This window comes from Typopeltis vanoorti, chromosome 12 (assembly GCF_054136105.1).
Source record: "Typopeltis vanoorti isolate ZY-2024b chromosome 12, IOZ_Tvanoo_1.0, whole genome shotgun sequence".
Taxonomy (NCBI): domain Eukaryota; kingdom Metazoa; phylum Arthropoda; class Arachnida; order Uropygi; family Thelyphonidae; genus Typopeltis; species Typopeltis vanoorti.
In genome coordinates this window covers 25,415,436-25,440,419 of record NC_143560.1, presented here as the reverse complement: position 1 = coordinate 25,440,419, position 24,984 = coordinate 25,415,436, and the positions used below count along the sequence as shown (strand labels likewise).

At 34.0% G+C, this 24,984-nt stretch overlaps 1 protein-coding gene across 3 annotated transcripts in view; it reads right to left on the bottom strand.

Moving 5' to 3' along the window:
* Nucleotides 1-24,984, bottom strand: part of LOC150100638 (uncharacterized) — a 296,632-nt gene that overhangs the window by 57,553 nt on the left and 214,095 nt on the right. For all 3 annotated transcript variants that reach the window (XR_016549179.1, XM_090401968.1, XM_090401969.1), the window contains exon 12: nucleotides 5,015-5,516. Coding sequence is in view for 2 of the 3 variants with exons in the window: in XM_090401968.1 (XP_090258094.1) it covers nucleotides 5,015-5,516 (502 nt within the window). In the remaining variant the exon portion in view is untranslated. The remainder of the gene's footprint in view (nucleotides 1-5,014; nucleotides 5,517-24,984) is intronic.

Genomic DNA, 24,984 nt, shown 5'->3' with positions numbered 1-24,984 from the left:
TTTCTACTACATGGCTGGATGCAAATTATATCATCTATATATCTCAATCATATGTACATTAGCAAGATTATCATGAGGTGAGAGATCTCATTCTTGCCATGCTTCCATGAACGGTAGGATATTCTTCACATTTAGATGAGGGGGTGACCAAAAATATCTAGATAGCCATTTTTGTAGAGAAACTACTAATAGTGGTGAAATGTCAACATCTCTTGATGCAACCGCCTGCAAAAGAAAGTAATAACTCATTGGTGAGTGAGTTGATCTAAAGCCCAAGCATATTTTTTCCCTTTCTAGGGAGGCCATTAAAACAACATTTTAATGGGATTTTTTAAAAATTTCCCTTGGGAACTTTATGATTGTTGGCCATTTAAATAAAGAACAATTAGTCACAGGCATTGATCACATCACTGTCACAACTTGGGCAGCTCTGAGTTTCTGACCCTATTCATTTTTCTTTATTATTTCTATTATTATCATTATCAGAAACCTCCTAATAGTGGTGAAACATTACCCACATTGGCCATCAAAACTTCCCTCAAACTCATTCACAATTGGATGCACTTATTACTTCAACAGGAAACTGTTCCACTCACTCACTGCTCCGTGAGAAAAAAGAAAAATCTAGTTCTCACTCCTTTCTTAACCGCAAACAAACTTAACTTCTGCAAATGTCCCCTTGCCCCTTCCCCATCTTCCATATGACAAAAAATTTCATCCACAATATCTCATAGCATACTTTCAGAAGTTTATAGACCTCTATCATATCACCCCACTTCCTCCTGTTTACAAGTGTTTGGTCCACATACTCTCAATTTGTTCCCGTAATCCACATTCATTCCGCAATCTTGATACCATCTTTATAACGTCTATGTAAACTTTCTACGGTTTCTTTATCCCCCTCAGAAGCCATGAAACCAAATCTGTGCATGACAGTCCAGGTGCAGTGGTATCGAGCCCGTGTAAACATGCAAAATGACTTCCTTATACATCAATGTCTGCTTGAGCATCAATTATCCTCTGAATCGTATGCTTGCAACTTTTGCTATGTGACCTCTGAACTTCACTTCAAATTCCTGCCCACTATAACTCCAAGAGCTCTAATTTCATCAGTTCAAGCATAATTCCACCAATATAATATTATCACTAGATATCTCACCAAGTACATAATGTTATACTTACTAACACCAAATTGATAGCCATTATCATCTTCCCACAGTTTCAGCCAATTCAAATCATTCTCGAGTGATAAATGATCAGTAGCATCCCTGATTGCCCTACCTATCTTAGCATAATAAGCAAAGAATTGTACATCAATTGTCAGGTCCTTCCCAATGTCATTAATGTATAGATTAAACAACAATAGTCCAAAGGACTGATCCTTGGATATACCACTGGTCAACTTAAATCTGGTAGATTCACATCAAACATATATACCATTTTCTGATCCCTGTCCATCAGCACCCACTTATCCAAGTCAACAGTTAATATTTAATCTTATAGCTCCAGTTTATGCAAAGCTTTTCATGTGTTATCCCATCAAATGACTTGGAAAAATCTGAACTTTTATCCAATATAACCTCTCTTTAGTAAACCCATGCTGTTCTTTGCACCACAACCATTACCACTCCAGAGATACTAATAGTTGGTAGGGATACAGTGGTAGTTATTTGTATAAAAAATCAATTAAATAAAAAAAATAAAATGTTTTCATAACTACAATAGGCTACTGTAATTTAATAAAATTATATTACAGCCATCTATGGTAGATTAATCTACTTAAATATACTTAATAACAGGCTATTGTTTTTTCCTTCAGAATGGCTTGTCTAAATACTAAATATAATTTAAAAAAACAAAAAAAAAAGGGGCGTAATCACCTTTAGTTATGAAAGTGAAGTGATGATGCCACTTCAATGCCTTCAATAAAGCTATGCTTTGAAATGATTGCAAGAATATTTTATATATGGAAAAGTTTTTGCATCATAAATCTGAGAACCTCACCCAATGATTTTAGCAGTTCACAGAGATCTTACTCATGCTGGTAGATATATTCAAAGACTTGCCATTATCCTTCTCAAAAATCAAAACTGTGATTCACAAAGAGAACTCCATCTGTATAAGCTGAACCAAAAACACAAGGTCTATACCAATAATACAGTAATGTTATGTTAATCTGTAACACTCCCTAAGGATATTAATTGGCACCATACATTTGTCAAAAAATTTGTGATAGAAATTTGTTTTAATCACTACAAGAGAATTTTCACCAGCCAAATACTTATGTTTCACTTGCAGCTCATAATTTTGACTGTTCAAGATATTGTACTTTTCTTTTTTTTCCCCTTAAATGGTAGGAATGTAAATATTCTTTACTTATTTACTTAGCATCCTCCAAACAGAAAACATATATTTGCCAAGCACTTGTTCCAAGATTGCATTGTGCTGCTCAAAGCATGTTATTTTGAACTTGGAGATGTTATGTTCAGACATAACACCAATCCACTTTATTTACAAAAACTGTAAATGAAGCACATGTACATGTACTTCACATTTGAAAACTTAGACAGCATCTTTTCAATTAAAGCATATGATTAAACACAGTCAGCAAAAGAACACAAAATGGAATACTTTTTACAAGTAACTAGCTGGACTGTGATCTGCATGAGAACTGGCCTACATATCTAGATCACAAAAGGTATGCAGCTGAAGTTACTAACAGCCGAATCCCAAGCTATCAAATCATCTATGATGATTTTTTGCTTAAAATCAATCCCTGACATTTTGCAGATTCTTTTGGGACAACCTCTGTGTGTGTGTGTGTGTGTGTGTGTGTGTGTGTGTGTGTGTGTGTGTGTGTGTGTGTGTGTGTGTGAGAGAGAGAGAGAGAGAGAGAGAGAGAGAGAGAGTGGATTTTGTAGACTAGCTGATGGAATATGTACATATACTCACTTTATAAAATAAAGTGAAAGTATATGTACATATGTAAAATAAAGACTGTGCAATTTTATTAATGGATTTTATTATTTTGCAAATGAAATGGGCTTCAGTATGTTTAGATAATATGACAGCTTAAAAAATTATCATGCAGGCTTCAAATGAGTTTGTAGTGATGGAAGCTGCATCACAACACAAGCGACGTTGAAATTGCAATGATTCTAATTAAGCACAGAATAAAACCAGAGGAAACAAAAGCACTGTTTTCTGGTTGAGAGTCTGTCTAGTAATCTAATGACAGAAACGAAAATTATTATGGAATAAAAACTAAGTTGCTTTTTATAATATTATAGGTTTGACTTTTGTAGATTTTTTTTTTTTTTTAGAAATATAGTTTTGTAATAGTTCAAATTTGTAGGCTGCCCTATGATCTAAGTAAGTGCATTACTTGATTTTTATATTATATATTTTTTATGAATCCCACTCATAAAAGTTGTAAGCATATTTCAGTACTTCTGATGGATTAAGGATTAGATAATAACAGAATAACACTCTTGTAGAGACTAAACATGGTACATTGTCAAACCACATTAAGCCTCTGTAAGCAAAGTGGTGGTCTTTCACTCAGGGATGAAAATCTTCTAGCACCTACACATACAAATGTAGCATATTTAACATACAAATACTTAAGAGACAAATTCACATTAATCGACATAGCCATATAAATTGGACAGGAAAACCAAATTATCTTGAAACCCTATATTTGTACACAAACCTGAATCCACAAAAAAAAATTTCAAGCAGAATCCTAAAACATCTGGTTTTGAGATTATAGCAAAATACAAATAATCCTGCCAAATAATCTATCAAGAACCTTTAAATTAGAATTCAAATCAAAACTTTTGAAAGGGTTCTATACACTCCACATATATCTAGAACTAGCGGTGAGCTATAAGGGGCTCGCCCGAGCCCTTTGTTCATTTTTTCTCAAATTTGCAAGCCCTTTGTTCTTCTTGCATATTTTTTTGAAATATATTAAGTGAGAAACTCATACAGTAACCTAACAAAGTGATTTTATTAAATAAAATATTATAATTACTGTTACTACCATTTTACAAATAAGAATTCACTTTTGGTAATCGCATATAAATAAATAGGACTATAAAATAATGCCCCTTGACTGGTACTGTTGATTATCACTTGAAGCATAAAAACGAAAGAGAAATATAACGTATTTCAATATTATTGTGTTTAGATAATATTTATTATTTATAGATTGTTTGTCATAAAACCTTCTATCGCAAACAAAAGAAATTTATTTTTTTTATAAAAAATGCAGACTATTGCATATATGCGATTATAAAAGATTTTATTCTTATTATATTTTGATAGTTAAAAAATGTTTTTCTTATGTAAGATAAATTAATAAATTGTGTGCAAATATTTCATGTTTAGATCATGAAATATTTGTTTAAAAATTATAGCATTTACAGGTTGATTCTCCCCTCATACGTTTTGATTGGCATTTGTACACAAGCTGTATTAATAAAAGTTTTTGTGTGAAATACGGCTTTTTTTTGCTCGACGATGTGAGTCCTTTGTTAAAATTTCCATAGCTCACCACTGTCTAGAACCATATATATATCTCAAGAATTATCTACAAACACTGCCAGTAAAGGAATGAAACTCAGTAACAGTTTTTGTAGGTTTTTGAAAGTGAAAACAGCAGAAATGCAACAAGAAAGGTATGAATATTGGTAATTGCTGAGGACAAAATTGTGAGGATAGAAAAATGGATGTCACATGGTAAGTGGGGGTCCATAGCATGTATAATATTTATTACAAAGGCTCATATAAGATTATGAAATTATCTATGTGAAAAGATGATTTATTTTTAAGTAAATATATGGATTTTATGAAATTCCACTTTCATATCCAATTCTGATTACCAAATCCAATTTATTTTACTCAGCAATTTTTAGTATAATTTTATATTAAATCTAATAATAAATAATTTTATATGTAGTATTTAAGCAAATTTATTCTCTGAATAATCTATAAAGCACACTATTCTTACCTGGAATGGGAGAGCTTGTTTGTAAACCTTTCTACATTATCAAAATGTTCACTAAATCTTCTTTTTTCATGCCGTGTATGATGAGGTTCTGATCTATGATACTGAAGATGTGGATAAGCCGTACTAATTGTATTAATAGGTGACAAAGGTACAGAAGATACAACAGTGTGGACGGCATTAACAGGAAGTGATGTGGATGTCATTAAATAACGATGTTCATTTGAAACAGGTGATGAATTAACTGAAATTTGGGAAACTAGAGGATGTGCTAACGTATCCAAAACAGCAACAGTTTGTGACTGAACAGGCTGTACTGGAGCTACAACGTACTGATTAAAAGGCACCTCCGAATGATGGGATACTACAGGTAGGGTTGTGGCAGCAGTAGAATCATAAGAGCAACCGGAAGGATGATGAGCTGAAGACACAATCACTGTACCATTCTGTGAAACAAAAGTGGTAGGATATGCTACAGCTGTTGGTGATTGTGAACACAGTACTCCTGTAATTAGAAAAATTTCTTTGTTTGAAATTTTAAATGAATGGGAGAAACAAACTAAAAGACAAACCAGAGCATTTTAACCATGTTTATATTATTATTAATAGACCTCCAAGGAAGTCTATTAATAATTATTTATATATATATATATACATACAGGTAACCCTCGTATAATGCAGATGTTAGGTTCCATAGAAATGCTGCATTATATAAATCGCATTATGCGAGACTTAGATCACATACAGAAAGTAGGATTATGTTCCGAAATAATTAAAAAAAAAAAAAAATTATATAAACAATGACACATATCCAACAAAAAAATATTTTTATTTCATTCAGGCAATTCATGTAAGTTAAGAAAACATAAACTATGACAAATACATAGTATAAAATTATAAAAATTACAAATTGTAATTAAACTTCATTACACATAATGCATAAATGCTTTAGGCAAAATAATATAAACTGCATATTTTAATCTTTCATAGCACGAGGATTTGGGGATCAGTTCATAAACAATTGGTTTTGTCATGTAATCACTTGATGCATTACTACAAAACAGAGTAATACTATCTTTGGAAACTTTTAATCCAGTAGCTGATCTTTCATTTTTCTAAATATAGGTGCGTTTTGGCATATTTTTCCAATATAACCCGGATTCACCTGCATTGAACACCTGGTCTGCATAATAAATGTTTATAAACTTTGAGTTTTTTGCTTAGTAAGATTTTCATCCAAAGGAATTTTCTTTGGAGTGCAATTGTCTAGCCAAATCATTAAAGATTTCTCCATTTTTCTCATTAGAATATTGCGTACATAAGCAGTGCGCTTTGCACTTACCGTTGACCAAGCAATAAATACTTTCTCGGTTTTTATGTTCATTGTGTTTGATTGTTCGAATTATTGATTCGTTTAAATTCAAAATCCTTGCAACTGGTTTTTCTTTATTTTTCAACCGATCCATGATTTTAATTTTTTTTTTATTCGAGAGAAATTATCTTTGAGACGAAAATTTTATTTTCAATATCGATTTTTTCCCTTTCGATGCAGTTCATGGCCATTACTATAAAAATAATTTTTTTACATAAAAAAAAAGAATTACATGATAATATATGAATAATATATGAAGCAGGCAAAATAGCCGTAATTATAATAAAGAATTACATATTAATTATGTATATAACTTAAGAGAAAATAAAGTGCTCAGTTTGAGATTAACACATGATTTTTCATGCACTTTCTTGGCAGAAAACGAAGACAATTTTCAACAATAAACACTTTATATGACATACAATTGACGTACATGCATGCTAAAGGGTATTTCCCCTAATATAAATTCGCTACTTATAACTACATGCGCGATACGGGCAGGCACAAATTTAATGAAGATAAAATTTGATTTTTAAGTTGTGCGGTGAAAAATATATGAAAAGATAAAGGGTTTCTAAAATTTGTAGCCGGTGTTTTTATCAAACCCGTGTTGTATAAGTACTGCATTGAACAAGGGTTACTACAATTTGTAGACCGTGTTATATCAAAACCGCATTGTATAAGTGCAGTAAAATCCCAAAGTTACGCAGTAGGTAGGACCAACAAAAAGCACGCAAGTCAAATTCGCGCAACTAGCGGTATAATTTTGCATGTAATTTATATATGCAAACATACAAAATATTAGTAAATTGGACCAAAGGTTTACAAAAACACCTATATTTTTTTTAACTAATATAATCATAATTGTTGTTTTTCGTACATAAAAAAAAGAAAGTTATTTCGATGTCGATGATTTCATAAAATCTAATAGATTCGTCTGATGGCATAATGTCTTTTTCTTGTCATGCAAAATTTCATCATAGCAAGCAAATGATTTTTTTATTCCTTGCTTTGTGGCTACAATTCGTTCCTTGTTAGAATTTTTGTCCTTCAAAATCTGTAAACCTTTCTTAATTAAGCTGAGACCTGTTAATTTTGCAATTGTCATTTGCTTTTCTGGTAGAACTGAATCTGAGGTTTCGATCTCTTCAGTAGTGTTTTGCTCACGCATCGCTATGAGCTCGTCGATTGTAAGCTCCTTGTCATGTGAGTCTAACAGCTCGCTGACATCTTCACTGTCGACTTCTAAATCTAATTGCCTGGCAAGGTGGACAACTTCTTCTATTGCCTCAGCAACTTGATCAGTTTCTGGCAACATTTCCGTTTTGCATTAAAAAAGGATGGACAAAGTTTTTTCCAGACACCATTCAAGATTTTTTTGGGAAATTTCACCCAAAGAATCTCTGATGTGTGACATTGGCAAATGCAGTCGGTGCAGGAAAGATACGATTAGTGGTGATGCGTGAAGCGGGACGGGAATACGTACATATAAGAAACAGCATAACTCCGGATTCACGTAAATCGGGGTATTACTGTACCGTGTTATACAATGGTTACCTGTATGTATGTATGTGTGTGTGTATATATATATATATATATATATATATATATATATATATATATATATATATGTGCTTAAAATTATCAAGTTCCTTCAAAGCATTTTGATATGAGTTGTGACAATTTAATTCCCAGAACTGCCACATAGTGTCACCCATGTGGCAATTTGGTTGGAGTCATGCGAGTAATAGTCTGTACATATTTTAACTAATACATGGGTAAACCTCAAGCAGATAGCACCATTGCTAGTTGGCTATTGCAAAAACAACAGATATCTGCTTGTAAACTTTGGTTTAAAAATGTGTGATTGAAATTTGGAGCAGCATCTTAACATCAAATTTTGTGTAAAAAACTGCTAATGAAATAGAGTTGTTGAAAGTGGCATATGGTGTGGATGCTCTGAAAAAGTCAAGTGTCTTTGAGTGGCATAAGAGATTCAAAGGTGGGCGAGAAGATGTGAATGATGATCCCCAGAAGTGGGCAGCCAACAACAAAAATGACGGACACAAATGTGAACAGAGTACAAGATTTGGTACGGTCTGACAGATGATTAAGTGTGTGATTAATGACTGATGAATTGAGAAACAGTCAGGGTAATTTTAACTGAAGAATTGGGTATGCGAAAGATTTCAGCGAAGTTTGCATCTCGGATCTTCACAGATGGGCAGCAGCTTCAAGTTGAGACTGATCTTTCTGCAAATAAGTATGTTTCCGAGAATAATCATGGGTGACGAAACCTGGTGTTTCCAGTACAATCTTGAAACAAAACACCAGAGCATGTAAAAAAAAATCATCTTTCATTTGAAGGTTTTCATATGAAAACCTTCAAATGAAAGATGATTTTTTTCTTCTGCAAACCATGTCTTTTCTCATGAATTTTTTCATCTAGTCTGGTTAAAAGATTGGAATATTCCCCAGTTATTGTTTTACCCTTTTCAAGATAATTAATAAACAAAATACCTTTAGCATCTCAAAACACTGATGCCATGACCTTGTCTTCTTTAGTGCTAAACAACTGGCTTCCGTCCACTTGTTTTGACTGTTTTTTTTTGGATTCTGGTGTGTACTGGTAAATCCAAGTCTCATCCATAGTAATAAATCAATGCACAAAATCAGTTTTATTCTTGTCAAAATGCCCCAAGCACTATTCAGAGATTTTCATGCGAGTGCGTTTTTGATCTGTGCAGCACCAATCTTGCACAAAGCTTTTTGATTTGCAATTCTTCATGCAAAATGTATCCAACACGTACTTTTGAAATGCCTATAGTCTCAGCAGTTTCACACACTTTGACTCGCCGGTCATCCAATACCACATCGTACACTGATCAATAGTTTCTGGTTTTGTTACACTTTTTGGACATCATTCACGTGGATCATTTTCAAGGCTGGTACGGACGCGTTTAAACTCGGCAGTCCATTTCTTAATTTCGAAAATGAAGGAGAAGAGTGCCCATAAACTTTTATGAACTTCCAATGAATTTCATTTGGCGTTAAACCTTCTTTTACAAAGAATTTTATAACGATATTCAATTTTATCCATTTCAATGGATTCAGACAACACTTTTGCTTCAGACAGTTGTATAAAAAAACTACTTGATAGAATGACTTGCAATTTCACACCAATGCTTATGACAGATGTATCAACTTAAACAAAAAAAAAAATCGTGCCGATAGTGTTGCCACTTATGGTTGAAGCAGAGAACTTTTCAGACCATCCACATAGATGATGAATAAGAGTGGAATTAGTGTGCACCCTTGTGTTACACATGATTTTACATCACAAATATATAACAGGCATTCCTCTGTATAATGTTCAAGTTACACTATACAACTGTAACATTTTTAAAAGGCTTTTCTCTTGGCAACTTGTCATATGCCTTTTCCAGATCTACAAAACTGAAGTACAGATTATTTTTATGTTCCCATGATTTCTCAACCATTTGTCAAATAAATTAAGTAAAAATCTGATCTTGACATCTATCTGGCTTGAACTGAGCTTGTTCAGTGCCACATTTCTCTTCCACCATTTTTCCTAGTCTCTTCTCAAGTATCTTGCATAAATTTTACTTGGAACACTTAGTAGGGAAATTACTTTAATTCTCACATACAGCCTGATTCTATTTTTTTTTATAGATGGGAACTATGAGAGCTCTACTCCATCTGAAATTTGACCTTTGAGCAGGCCTTCTAACTTATGCTGTGTAGCCATGGCAAAATGTTTATACTTCCTTATTTCAGCATTTCTATTGAATATCATTCACTCTAACTTTTGATAGCTTTTTTTTCCTACCTCAAGTATTGATATGTACTCCTGTTTGCATTCTTTTTGAATATTTTCTACTACTGTTCTGTCATTGTTTGTTTCGTTTAACAGTCTATCAAAGTATCATAACACCAGACATCTAAAATATCTTTATCTTTAGTTTTCATATCACTTAAATCACCGTAGATTCCTTTCATCATCATCATCAAATTCCTGCTATGTACCCTCAAAGGTGTACAGGATATGATAGTACTACATGAAAAATTTACATCATTATTAATTTCTTATCTACAATTTTCCTCCAACTCAGTCTGTTACTTGTCAAGACTCCAACATCATCAGATCTTATTTTCTATCGTCTAAGGCACTTTGGACCGTATCAATCCACCTATATCTTGGTCTTCCTCTGGGTCGTTTTCCTGCCAACCTGGCAGAGAACACTCGTTTTGCTAATCTTTCCTCGCCCATTCTGTTTAAGTGATCATACTACCTGAGATTAGCTCTGCTAACACATTCCTGGATGCTGACAAAGTCAAGTTCTTTCCTAATATCCCCGTTTTTAATATGATATTGCCATTGATGCCATCTGTTCATGCCTCTAATCTTTCTCAGGACTCTCATATCTGCGGTCTCTAGTCTTTGGTCAAGTGTTTTACTTCTGATCCAGCTCTCAGATCCATAAGTTAAAACTGGTTTGAAAACTGTCTTGTATACAGCTAATTTAGTGTTCCGACTAATTTCTCTCTTATTCCATATGAATTTATTCAATTGACTTCCCACCATACCAGCTTTGCTGATTCTGTTGTCTATTTCTATATTTAATTTATCATCTTCAGTAAAAATCGTGCTAAATAGCTGAAATGTTTTACTTGTTCCACAGGTTCTCCATTCACAACACAGTTGACATTTTCAATGATTCTGCCTATTTGCATTGTCTTTGTCTTTTTATTGCTGACCTTCATATCATATCTATTACAACAGCTATTCAGGTTAGTCAGAGAATCTTGCAGACTTGTTCTGTAATTCTCACATTCAGTTTTATTTCCCTTTTTATATATGGGTACTATGAGAGCTCTACTCCAATCATCGGGAATTCGTCCCTCTGTCCAGGCTTTCTGAACTATGCAGTGCAGCCACTGTAAGACAGTCACACCACCATACTTCAGCATTTCTGGTCGAATATCATCTACTCCTGCTGCCTTTCCACATTTCAAGCCTTTGATGGCTTTTCTACTTCAAGTATGGATATGTATTCCTGACTGCATGTCTGGTCAGTGTTTTCTATCACTGTGCTGTCATCACTGCTTGTTTCATTTAGCAGTTTTTCAAAGTAATTACTCCATACTTCAAGGATATCTTATTCTCCTGTTTTCATGTCACATCTATCATCTCTAACTCCTTTTACAGCACACTTTCCTCCATTCCTAAGCTTTTTCAACAACCTCCAGAATATTTTGCCACCTTCTTGATATTTATTTTCTATATTCTTACCAAAGTCCTCCCATGACTTTTGTTTAGCTAGTTTTACACAGTGTTTAGCATTCTTGCATTTGTCTCTATATTTTCTAAGAGCACAAGCTGACTTATTTGACAGGAACTTTTGATATGCTTTCTTCTTTTCCTTCACTGCCTCTTTAACTTCCTATGTCCACCAGGGAGTTCTGATTTTTTTATCCTTACAGACAACCTCACCACATGCCTCTCTGGCAGAATCAATCAATGTTTTCTTCAGAGTTTGCCACTGAATCTCCAAGGTTTGATTCCTGTTCTCAAATTCTTTCATTTTTTCTTCAATAATCTTTGTGTATTTTAGTCTACAGTTCACATCTGAGAGCTGCTCAACTTTTATTCGCTTTAAAACTTTCTTACATGTTATTCTTTTCAATATGAAATTCAATTTTATCTTGCTCAAGACTAGATAGTGATCACTTCCAATTTCAAATCCTCTGTACACTCTGGTGTCCTGCACCAGGGAGAAAACATCACTATCAACAATAAAATAGTCAATGAGACTTTTCTTATTCCTAGCCTCTTCTCTCCATGTGAATTTGTGCACATTTTTATGTTATAACATGGTATTAGTAATAACCAGTCCATGTCCTGAGCAGAAATCCAACAGATATTTGCCATTATTATTAGCTTTGCTCTTTTCTCCAAATTTTCCCAAAATATTTTTGTATGTCTCACAATCATTTCTTACTCTACTATTTAGATCCCCAACAAGGACCAACTTTTCATTTTTCATTGTGTCAGTGGCTTTTTCTAAAGCCTCAAAAAATTCCTCCACTTCTACCTTAGTAGAACCTTCTGTGGGACCATAGGCACAAATAAGTCTCATTGTCCAGTTCCCCATTCTCATATTTGCCCACATTACTCTACTTGAGACTGACTGCCATTCAAGAAGATTAGCCTCGTATTTTGCCTGAATATAACACATTTAGTATTTATTGCTCAGAAAGATCTCACCAGTTTTGGTCTTTTTTGTTTCAGTCACCCCAATTATGTCGATCTGGTACTTATCTAGTTCCTCAGCTAGCTCCATTTCTTTGCCATTCAGGCTTCTTACATTGATAGTACCGATCTTTAACTTTGGTGATGTTGAGTTGGGGTTTGTTTTCAGATTTGTTCCAGTAGCTGACTTTTTGCTGTTTGCCCTGGTTCCCTGGCGAAAACACGGGGGCCTCGTTTAACCGGGGGACACCTCAGCCGGCATGAAATTTTGTCATGTCGTACCATCATTTTTTATTTTGGTTTAACCAATAATACAATTTGGTCGGCTAAATCCCAAATTGCCAGCCCATCCTCGTTCGTTCAGTATCCAAGTAGATACCCAACAGGGTGCACCACGAGGAGGTGAGGATTGGACATTAGGTCAGAAGCCCTGGTCGGTTCTCCTCATTTCTTTAAAGGCTATGTGGAGGTCTCCTCTCAGTTATACAGCTTTGACCCTTAAGCACCCCCTTAGATTCCTTTTACAGTAATATTTCCTCAATTTCTAAGCTTTTTTTTAGTAGTCTCCAGAGTATTTTCTTGTATATTCTCACTGAATTCTTTCCATGACTTTTGTTTAGCTACTTTTATAGTTCAACTCTCTTACTTTTATTTCTCTAAGTCTTTTTTTTAGGGCACCTGCTGACTTACTTGCTAGGAACTTTGAGTATACTTTCACGTTTTACAGGAGTGCTTTGTTAGCTGGCTTCCACTACACAATTCTGATTTTTCTATCCTGGCAGACAACTTTATCACATGCCTCCCTAGTTGAATCAATAAATGTTTTCTTCAAAGTTTGCCAATGTGATCCCAAGGTTTGGTTCTTGTTTTGGTACAGTTTTTTCTTGAATAATGTTTGTATAGTTGAGTCCACAGTTTGCCTGTAAAAAGGTGCCCAACTTTAATTCTTTTTAAAAAAGAATTAAAGATTAAAGAATTAAAGAATTCCAGTTATTCAGTTCAATTAAAGATTACCTCTTCAGTAATCTTTAATTGAACTGAATAACTGCAAAAAAACTGCATGATAATTGGTAGAGCCTCTGCTACTAATGGCTCAGTTGAGTAAGTTTGAGCGCGGTTAGTAGTTGGAAAGGGACAATCGTTCGATGCTGTTGGCACACTCTCCCTCAATGTGTCTTTGGACTCCCTGGAGGTGTCAAATAATAATAATAATAATAATAATAATAATAATAATAATAACAGCAAAAGGAAGTCAAACTACAAAAACAGACAGGAACACAGAACATTAACTGCATTCTGAAGGTAAAGCATATGCAACAAAGTAAAATATTTCAACTATTTAAGAACAGAATTTTTAGTGAAGATAGCAAACAAGTAAAAGCTGGTATAGTTAGAAGCCAGCTGAGTAAATTTATATGGAATAAGCACTATATTATCTAAAACATTATTAGTAGCATACAAGACAGGGTGTTCAAATAAATTTTAGCTTATGAATCTGAAAATTAGGTTAGAAATAAAACAAATAACCAAGTGCTAGACTACAAACTTGGGTTTTGGAAAAATTACTGAAATTTAACATATTAAAAGAAAGACAAATGCCAAATAATAGTCTAAAAGCTATCATAAGTATATATGAAAATAATCAAATACAAATAAGATTAAATTATGAACAATTATCCGAGCGAGATAAACCAAGGAGTGTGGCAGGGATGTTCCCTTTCAGCAACTCTTTTTAATATTTATCTAAATGAAATAAAAATAAAATGGAATAAAAATTTCCATCAAGGTATTAAATTGAACTTAAACACTCTCCTTTTTGCTGATGATCAAATAATAATTACAAATTCTGAAGATAACTTACAGAAAGATATTTTAAATTTAAATGAAATAGCCAAAGATTATGGAATGATAATATCAACAGAAAATTCAAAAACAATGGCCTTTAAAGGACAAGATCCAATAAGAACTAAAATAATAATAGATAAGATTTTAGAACAGGTTTTTTAAATATTTAAAAATAATATATTATCCCTACCAGTCCTATTGTATGGAAGCAAAATCTGGATAATAAAACAAAAAGACAAACAAAGATTCATAACAGCTGAAATGAAGTAATTATGAAAGAATTAAACCTGGAATCAGTAATAGAAAAAAATTAAAAAATATAAACATAGTATAACTAAGATGAAAAGCCAAACGGCTATTTTTTTCTGGCGAGGTTGATAGGTTAAGGGGATAAAATAATGTAAAACAGTACTACATCTCCTAAGAGCTGTGTGTTTTTACATTATGAGAAAATATCAAGAATAGTGAGGGATCTTGCTCCACCTTTGCGACGAGTTGCCGTGGTGTGGCACTACCAAGTGGCCACTTACGCTTGGATACGCCGACAGTTCGTCGGCATGAAACGTTCAGATCGTAGTCTTCGATCTTAGTTTCGCTTACTGGCTGAAAAACAATAAGGGATTTTTATCCCCTTAACTTATCAACCTCGCCAGAAAAAAATAGCCGTTTGGCTTTTCATCTTAGTTATACTATGTGATAATATAATATAGTGACACACCTTTCTGGCAATCGTATAGCAAAAGTATGTAAGTTCTTTTCACTTAAACTCTGATATTCTAGGTCTAGCTACTCACTGATGAGACCTCAAAAAAGGTTGAAACCGGTCTGGGTAGTGACCTCTCCTCATAATGTAAAACAGTACTACATCTCCTAAGAGCTGTGTGTTTTTACATTATGAGAAAATATCAAGAATAGTGAGGGATCTTGCTCCACCTTTGCAACGAGTTGCCGTGGTGTGGCACTACCAAGTGGTCACTTACGCTTGGATACGCCGACAGTTCGTCGGCATGAAACGTTCAGATTGTAGTCTTCGATCTTAGTTTCGCTTACTGGCTGAAAAACAATAAGGGATTTTTATCCCCTTAACTTAAAATATAAACATAAATGGATGGAACACATTGAAAAAATGAAAACAAAAAGATTATCAAAATATGCCTTAAATTACAAACAATTAGGAAAAAGAAAACCAGGACTCCTCTAAAGAGATTCAATGATGACTTCTAAAACCAGAACAGGCCACTCTAGGCCTAAATCCTTGAAAAGCACGATGATGATGATTATTGAAATGAAGCGATGATATCAATGAGAGAATCATATTAAAAAGGAACATAGAAAGAAACCTCATACTGTTAGTATTCAAGAATGTGAGAGCAGAGTTAAAACTGAACTGAAAACAAAAAGAATAATTTCTTTTTGCTTCTTCAAAAAGGAGCAAAAAGCCTAGACCTAGAGGAGGACAAATGAGATCTAGATGGAATGATGCAGATCGTAGTGCCTAAAAAGACCAAAATGTTAGACATGACTATACTGGAGACCTGAGAAATTTGAATTTGAAATGATGCTAGTAATAATGCAATCATAATCATGTAAGGATTATGATTGCATTATTACTAGTATCACGGTATCTCTAAGACCCCATGAGGATTTATATCAGGAATTTAATGATGACAATGATTAAATGGTCTGATGGAAATCAAAATTGAGATTACTTGATAAATTTTATTCAAGACTAAATACCTAAATTCATTAAATCATTCAGATAGAGTAGAACTACTGATATCATTTATAATAATTTTGCCAATAACAGTGTTTGCAACCAGAATTAAGTTGTTGGTTAGTTTTTCATATCTGATATCTCTTACTGGACACCATATGGTCACTCCCACACCTCATAAGATTTTGGGAGTGAAGTCTCTGCTAGAAGAAGGGACAGGATCACAGCTTCCCTTTCCATGCAAAATAAGTAAAATAATCACACATATCCAATCAGACAACCAGAATAACAGAATGGACACTTCACATCCTAAATACAAAATTTCATTTAATTCCATCCAGTGAGAACAGAATTATTGCTTTTCTTGAACTTATGAACATAATTATGGCAAAGTGAAATGTTATCCATTAAATTAGAACCAAAAATAAGACATCCATTTATCTTGTCTGATATGGGCATTACTAAATTTGGGCATGTCATTCAAATTATTTAACAACACTCATCTTCCAACCTCCCTTCCTAAAATGCACTCCCTCATATCTTATATGAAACCATGTGACAACACTATTTAGCAAAAAAACATTTTCCCCCTTTCTTGTAACTTAATCATTTTCCCTTCATTTAAAGCCATTTTATTAGTATTAACTGAAGTTCTAATTTTATTTTCTTTCGGTTTTTTTTTTTTTTTTTCATTTCTTGGATTATTTCAAAAGTTTGGAATGATTGAATGAAAGAACAAAAGAGGAAGACCAAGCAGAGAATGGGGTGATGGCATCATCAAATGATGCGAAAACTCTATACACAAACTGAGTCATCTTGCACAAAATAGAATGCAATGGAAGAATCATATCAAGATGACATTAGACACCTATGGGCATTGGACCCATGGTTGTTAATGATGATGGTTCTCATTCCTTAGCCAGTGCACCATCCCGAAAATTGCAAAAATCAAATGTATATATTACATTTTTTGCCTCTTACCATTTGGTTCTGAAGACTATGCAGGCTGTTCTGGTAAAATATGAAATACTGTCCTTTTTTTGAGTCTGTTTCTGCTTCTTCTGATTGTTCGCGGGATTTTTTTTTATTTTTTATCAGTCACTTATCCATCTCAGGGTTAAATTTTTTAATGTAGAACAGATCAAATAATATCACCACTTACCGATACTGGCACACCACAGACTGATAACATGAAACTATTGAATATTACCTGAATAAGGGAATCCCCGGACCAGGAACATTTTTCTCTTTTGTGATTTTTCTCCCTTTACGGTAATTAAGCCTAACGTGAAACAGACAGCAAAGACAGGTTATTAAAACGTGCATATGATTGGTGCGGTATTAACAAAAGATTGCACAACCAAAAGATAAAAGCATAGCTGACAATTGAGTTGAAATGCTAACTCTCTCTTCAACCGAATTCCATATGTGAAACTGCCATAACATTCATTATATATATATATTACTTAGTTTTAACACTTTTACGAATTTTAATACGTTCGGTTGAATTTTATTGCTGCCTTGGGAAATCGAACTCACACACATCTAATTAATAACAATAGTTTTTAGTTAGATACTGTGTTTGCCCATGCAACATATGGTTTTGTTTCTGTCTATATATACAGCATAGTTTCTGTATGAGGGGATATGTGATTCATTAATTAGTGTGTTTTTATCCCAGTTGTCTCTAATTGCACTATTTGTTGAGAAATATATTACACAGACTCCTCATACCTTATTCACTAGCATAATAAAAGTACTTGTTTTTATTGCCTCTGCAGTATAGTGGCTGTTAGAGAGGGGTGTTGTTTACCACTGCAATGGAGTTACCATCTCCCCACATGAATTTGTTTAAGCTTTTTTTCACGTGTGAAGTATATGCGAAACTTTTATTGGTGACAGAAAACTAGCTCGGATGACAGTGATAATATAAAACGAGTTTTGATATGTATATAAAGTCAATATCAACAGTCCCTGATTACAAACACGTGGTGAAAGGGATAGCAAGATTTGGAGCATCCCTGGAGAGCATTCGAAGTAAATACAATTAACCACTGCTTTGAAATGAAACATATGAATAAGCAATATTTACTAATATTCATTAAGCGCCGAAATACAAAGGAAGCAAAGTTTGTGAACCAACACCAATGCGTGAATTTTTCCATTAAAATATAAAAAATAAAAAAAAATAATAAAAGTTAAATACGTTTCTTTTAAAATAAAAAAAATCTACTTAGTCTTAAAACATTTTAAATTTGTTTTCATTATTTCACGGCCCCCAAAGGGGCCGCGGCCCACAGTTTGGGAAGCGCTGTTATATGACAACTTGGCTTACAAGCATGCACTAATATTCCAGGAGGGATTACATTAACTTTCTTCCAACGCATTCAATACTTAAATGATACTAATTCAGACACTATCACAGGCAACCTGTGAATTAGACATATTTAACCACCTTACCGGCCATTATGGATCAAATATGCATCCTCATACGCTTCATATCCATCATATATTTCAATGTAATATCAATGGTATTACAATTTTAATATGCACTTCGCATCCATGTTTACTTGGATGTATATATACATCTTGGCTGGTATAGTTCGCCCACTGATTAGAGGTCCCTCGACACTTCTGCGCATGTCAGAAAAAGGAGAATCCATTCCGATAATAGGGTAATCAATCTGTCTTTTGGGATGTGATGTTTATCATTACAGGTTGGAAAATTTAGCTTTTCTTTTACGAACATTGTAGTTTTTGAAGTGTAACTATTTTGCTTGTATAACAGTTGGAAAAAAAATGTACGTAGAATATTAACAAAATTAAAAAAGGTATAGCATAAAACAGAAATTTAACTAAGTTTATTTTTAAGAAAGTTTTCTATAAAATAAAAATAATTATACAGAAAAACAGAAATTTTTTCAAATGAACTTAGATTGAGACACTAATTTCCTAAACCGATTAATTATTTATGACTTGTTGTGACTCTTTTAACAAGCCCATGCAAAAAAAGGTTGGAAAAAAAAATACCATTATCAAATCTTTTTAATCTTCAGTCATCTGAATCGGTGTCCGAATCACCATCACTTTCACTTAAAAAACTGATCACCAAAGGTTCACATAATTCTTCGATAATTCCGTCTCTGTCCCAATACATATTTTCCAATGAGGTGACATGAAAGCAATACTTTCCCCAGTTTTGAACTGTAATACTTTCAATTGCCTGTTCTGAAAGCTTAAAAAGTTTCGACATGTCAATATCACTAGTTACGTTGCAATGGCGAATGAAACTTTTCGCTTCTGCCCAAACATACTCAATAGTATTAATATCGCAATGATATGGTGGTAGCCTCAAAGCTAGAAATCCATGCTCTTTGAGCATCGTGTCGAATTTAAATAGTTTAGCTATGGGCGAGTTTCTTTTGACCAAAGTAAGCAATTCAATTTTTCGCATATCTGGGGAATGAGAAATGTTATTTGCAGAGAGCCAATCCATAAGAACTTGCTTCTTATTAGACCAATTTGGAACTTTGTTTGATCGAATAGAGTGATATGAAGCGTTATCGATCATAACAACAGCATTTTTAGGAAGGTTTGGAATCAGTTTTTCTTCTGTCCACTTTTCGAAGATCGTAGAATTCATTTGCCTATGGTAATTGGCTTTGTATAGTAAGTTTGAATTCGGTAAAAAACCCATTTCTCCACCTGCACACAAAATTATTATGCGCCGCGAGGCATTTCCGGTTTGTAGCACCCTACATTCTTCTTTAGGCTGACAACATTTTCCATAAGTTAAATTACTATCAATCCAAGTTTCATCTAGATACACAATCGGTTTTTTCTCCTCCCTGAAACGTCTTATTGCATTCAAATACTGCGTTCTAGAAAAAACAATGTCACTTCGCTCCATGATAAGTTTTCTTTCATTCTGGGACTTTTTAAAACAAAATCCGATTTCATGAAGTATTTTCCTTAAAGTGTCTCTTTTCCAAGGAAAATTAATTTTTTCTTTAAGCACAGGAATCAATTTCGGAACAGTCGGCACTCTTTTTCAACCACGTAAAATTCGTGCATAGTTCTTCTTATAACGTCTACATCAAAATCATTCAAAGCTACGGTTTCAATAGTTTTCTTTACTCTGGCGCTTTTTTTTTAGGAGATTTAAATTTTGGCTTATCTTCACCTTCTGATTCTCTACGAATTCTTTTAACAGTCGACTCCGATACGCCCGCAATTGCACTTGCACGTTTTATGACTTGAGAAAGGGGAACAAGGAGACGATTCTTTTTCGCAGAATGTCAGCACATTATTCAATATTCTTTTGCAAGAGCTACTGAAACATTTAACAACAGAACTTGTTGACTGTACTGGATCCATTATACAAATTAATAATAAAAAAATAATGCAAAAAAGCGACAACAAAAATCAAGCTAGTACTAGTACAGCGACAGACAAGAAAGCACGTGATTTCCCATGTTGGCGACCAATTCGTACATCCTTCATTTCTTTCTCCCCTTCAATTCGTACATCCTTCATTCATTTCGTACATCCTTCATTTCTTTCTCCCCAAGCGACAACAAAAATCAAGCTAGTACTAGTACAGCGACAGACAAGAAAGCACGTGATTTCCCATGTTGGCGACCAATTCGTACATCCAATTCGTACCAATTCGTTCATTTCTTTCTCCCCTTCAATTTGTACATCCTTCATTCAATTCGTACATCCTTCATTTCTTTCTCCCCAAGCGACAACAAAAATCAAGCTAGTACTAGTACAGCGACAGACAAGAAAGCACGTGATTTCCCATGTTGGCGACCAATTCATACATCCTTCATTTCTTTCTCCCCTTCAGCATGAATTGACTATTCTTGGCAAAATGCCAAGGAGAGATCTACAAACGGTGGGCGAACTATAGCATGGTTAATAATACATATTCTTTCGTTATTTCACATTCAATCTTACCCACCAGTTAACAAGTAATCTCTCTCAATCCTTCACGATTTCGAGTTACATTCATAAACATACTATAACAATGGCTACTTGCTAACAACCTCGAGAGGAAAGACCGACTTATATTCTGTAACACACATTGAAACCGAAACGTCTTCCGTCCGGTCAATCCTCGAGAGCTTTCCTTCGTCGAACGCGCTGGGGTTCTGCTGTAGCTATCCAGAGCCTAGAGAGAGCTGGCGGCAGAGAAACATAGGGCGTCGGCGGTGGGAAGGACGATCCTTCTAGATTGCAGAAAGGAGCCCCTGTAGACCTCGCAGGTGAAGAGTTAAGCACGAGACCAAGGATCAAAGAGCCAAAAGCCTAGAACCACGTGCTGCATTGCCTTTTATTCCATGATTAGCCAGAAGCAATGAAAGAATTGATGGCATCGCTGGCCGCTTGACCTTACGATTTTGGTGGTATTCAGCGCTAATTCGGCTTAACTCCTATTAAGCTTGTACCAATAAGTCTAAAGTGCAGGCATTCTAACAGTAAATTATTCTTTTATGTTTTTACATCTTATGAATCACATTTTTTTCTTATAAATTCAGACAAAAAAAATTGTAAAATCCATAGCGAAAATTCTCTAAAAAAATTAATTTCTAGCGAGATTTTACACTGTTATTCTCACTTTTTTTTTTTCATTGCTTGAAACATAGCAATGAATAATACAACGCTGTTTATAAGTATTGTAAATCGCTGTAGGTTTACCACAGCGATTTACAATTTACAGCCATACCACAAGATATGGATGTTTCTAAAAGCCTTCTCTCAACAAGCTTGTTTTAGGTCTTAAGTATATAGGGCTTAAAAATAAATTAAAAAACTCTCAATTCTCAGACATAATATATTCACTTTATGGCCTTAGATGTTTTTGTGTAATAATAAATAACTTTTATGGCCAAGAAAAAATACTGAGGCTATAAAGTGAATATACTGTGTCTGATAACTGAGGGTTTTTAATTTATTTTTAAATCCTATATATATGCTTGAACTTTCAGAAACATCCAAATCTTGTGGTATTTGAGCCCACAGTCTTTTCAGGAAACAAGTAGAAGCATTTATCAAGTAAACTAACAAGGTAGGCAGTTTCCAGGTGGAAGTAAAAAAAAAAAGTATTGCCCATTCAATATGAGATTGGCTATTTTTCCACTGGAAAGTTGTTATAAACTTTCTTGCATCTCAAACAGAATCAGAGAAGATGCTGCTGTTTGATCTGGCTGTCATGGTTCAAAAAGCTCTAAACTATTATAACAGAACTCTATGATGAAGAGACAATCATCTGCTAGTGTTTCATTTATAGTAAAACAGTCTAAAAGAGCACTGTCTGAAGCCTTTAGTGAGGATGTTGATATTCCATGCTAGAAGGAGGAAGAGAAAATTAGAGGAATCTCCCCTGAATGGCTTTAGATCAATATTATCCAAGCTTAAGATCATAAAGTGTACTGATATTATCTTATAGATATTATTCTCTTTCAAAACTTTCTCATCAAATTAGATTCCACTAGAGTTCAAGTGCTCCTCAATGGCTACCACAACATCAAGTGTCACCATGCCAAATGTTTCTCTTTTCTTGCAATGAATATTCTTTTGACTGTACATCAGCATATAAGAAGTGCCTTTTACCTTAAAATCTTCAATATGAAAGAGAATATAAAACAATGGTACAGTTCTATTACTTTTCTTTTATATTCTGTTTCATATTGCAATTTCACATTTCAATAAATTAAAAGGAAAAATTGTGCAATCTGTAAAATCATTTACAGATTGCACAATTTTTCCTTTTAATTTATTGTTCTCTCTCATACCAACATGACAACACTGCTGCTACAACCAATGACCCTCTTGACTCTCTATCCATTCATTATTCAATTTTTCTGATATGGAGTACCTAATGTGGAAATGCTCCATTTCAGGTTTTCTCCCCCTTAGAGAGAGGCTCCAAGGCTCAAAATTTCTTTATTCCATTATGCTGTTCATTTGTCTGTCTTTATGGCTCTCTAAACAAGTGTTCTTCAAAATATTCACCATGGTAAATGCTTCTGAAGAGTAATACAAAATATTACTTGTCTTATTCGCAAAAACAAAGTTCCTTCTTTGCTTCTCCCATTCAATTTTTACGACAATCTTATCCAAAAGGTTGCAAACTTATAGCACATTTGTATGCTGTGAATGGGCTAAAGATTAGATGATCTAGAAAATATTCTGAGACCCAATATGGTACTTTTTTTTTTTAACAGGTCACCAACATGTGAGGGATAGTGGTCTGACATCAGACAATGAAAATCATCTGCTCTCTAAAGCTGCATATCTCAAAGTGTTGGTCTGCAGCCCAGTAGTGGGCCAAATGTTTTGCCTGTTGGGTCTTGAGAAAATTTTATTAGTAACTAAATATTCTTTTAACTCTTAGTTTGTTAAATTTCAGATACAGTTTAAGTGTGCAATGATATACTTAGAAATGAACCAAGAAATCCTATCCAAATTTTCTTCTGACGTAATTTTTGAGTGAAAAACATTAAGACCGTGTATGTTAGACTAACTATTTTACAATTTTGAACTTAAGGGGCAGCTGAAGGCTCACCTTTACCTATCAGTGAGGGGTGAGGTACAGGGGAGAGTGGGCCATGGACAAAAAAGTTTGAGAAACACTGTTATAAAAATATCCATAAATATCTATGACACAATGAGAGAAATGAAGAACGAATAAGGCCTGTTTTATGGTAATAATAAAATGAAAATATCAAGTATTTTTCCTGGAGTAAATACATCACATCTATTCATCTATCTCTGTTGGACTCCAGAAAGCATGTTTTTTTTCTCTTCTAAGCATTATTTACTATATAAATAAGAGCACCACTTCAAAGCTTGGCAGAGTAAAAAAAAATTCTGATAGTAAGACTGTGTATACCTTAATATCAGAGTACCTTTTTTCCAGTGGGCAATTCAGTACCCAAAAACTGAATACCTATATAAAGACAGATTACCTCTTACCGTTAAAGAAAGAAAAATTGAGTGTCCTGTACACCCCTTGAGGGTACACGTCAGGAATTTGATGATGATAATTGAGTGCTGAATTTAATTAGCACCTACATTTCTCAAAATTCTCAAAACCTATGAAAGTATGAACAGTAGCTACTCATCGATACTGGTATATAGTAGTTGTCTCCATAATTGAAAATTATGGAGACAACTACAGTGTTTGAATAAAAACTTTAGTTTAATATAACTAAAATCTACATTCGACGTTTTGACCTTTATGTCAAGGTCATCTTCTGGAGCATACAATTATACACAGAAAACAAGCTACACTACAATCAAACTGGTTTGTTAAAGATACTGACCAACTGCTACAACAATAGTTGGCCTGACCTCTGGTGAAAAAAAAAAAAAAAAAATTTATACATCAACGCTAGAGTCCTATTATTAGTGTTATCTGTTGGTTGTAGAAATACATTGGGCGCAACAACAAGTATCTATCTATATACATATATTAACATCATGATTATACTTGTATGTTCCAGCCAGTTGGTATGGAATGGTTTCTAATACTAGCTGTAGACTGGCTGGAGTCCTGACTTATGCTGGATCTTATATATTAGGTAGGCTGAATGTGTGCCATCCAGATCCTTGAAATTTTCATGGCATCTTTGTTGTTGATATTTGGGTGGTTTATCAGGATTTCGTGTAAAGAACGGGTGCTTTTCCAGTTGATTTGATGTAAGGTGCTCAGCGCGTGGTCTGAGAGGCCTGCTTCCCCATAATGGTTATATTTAATG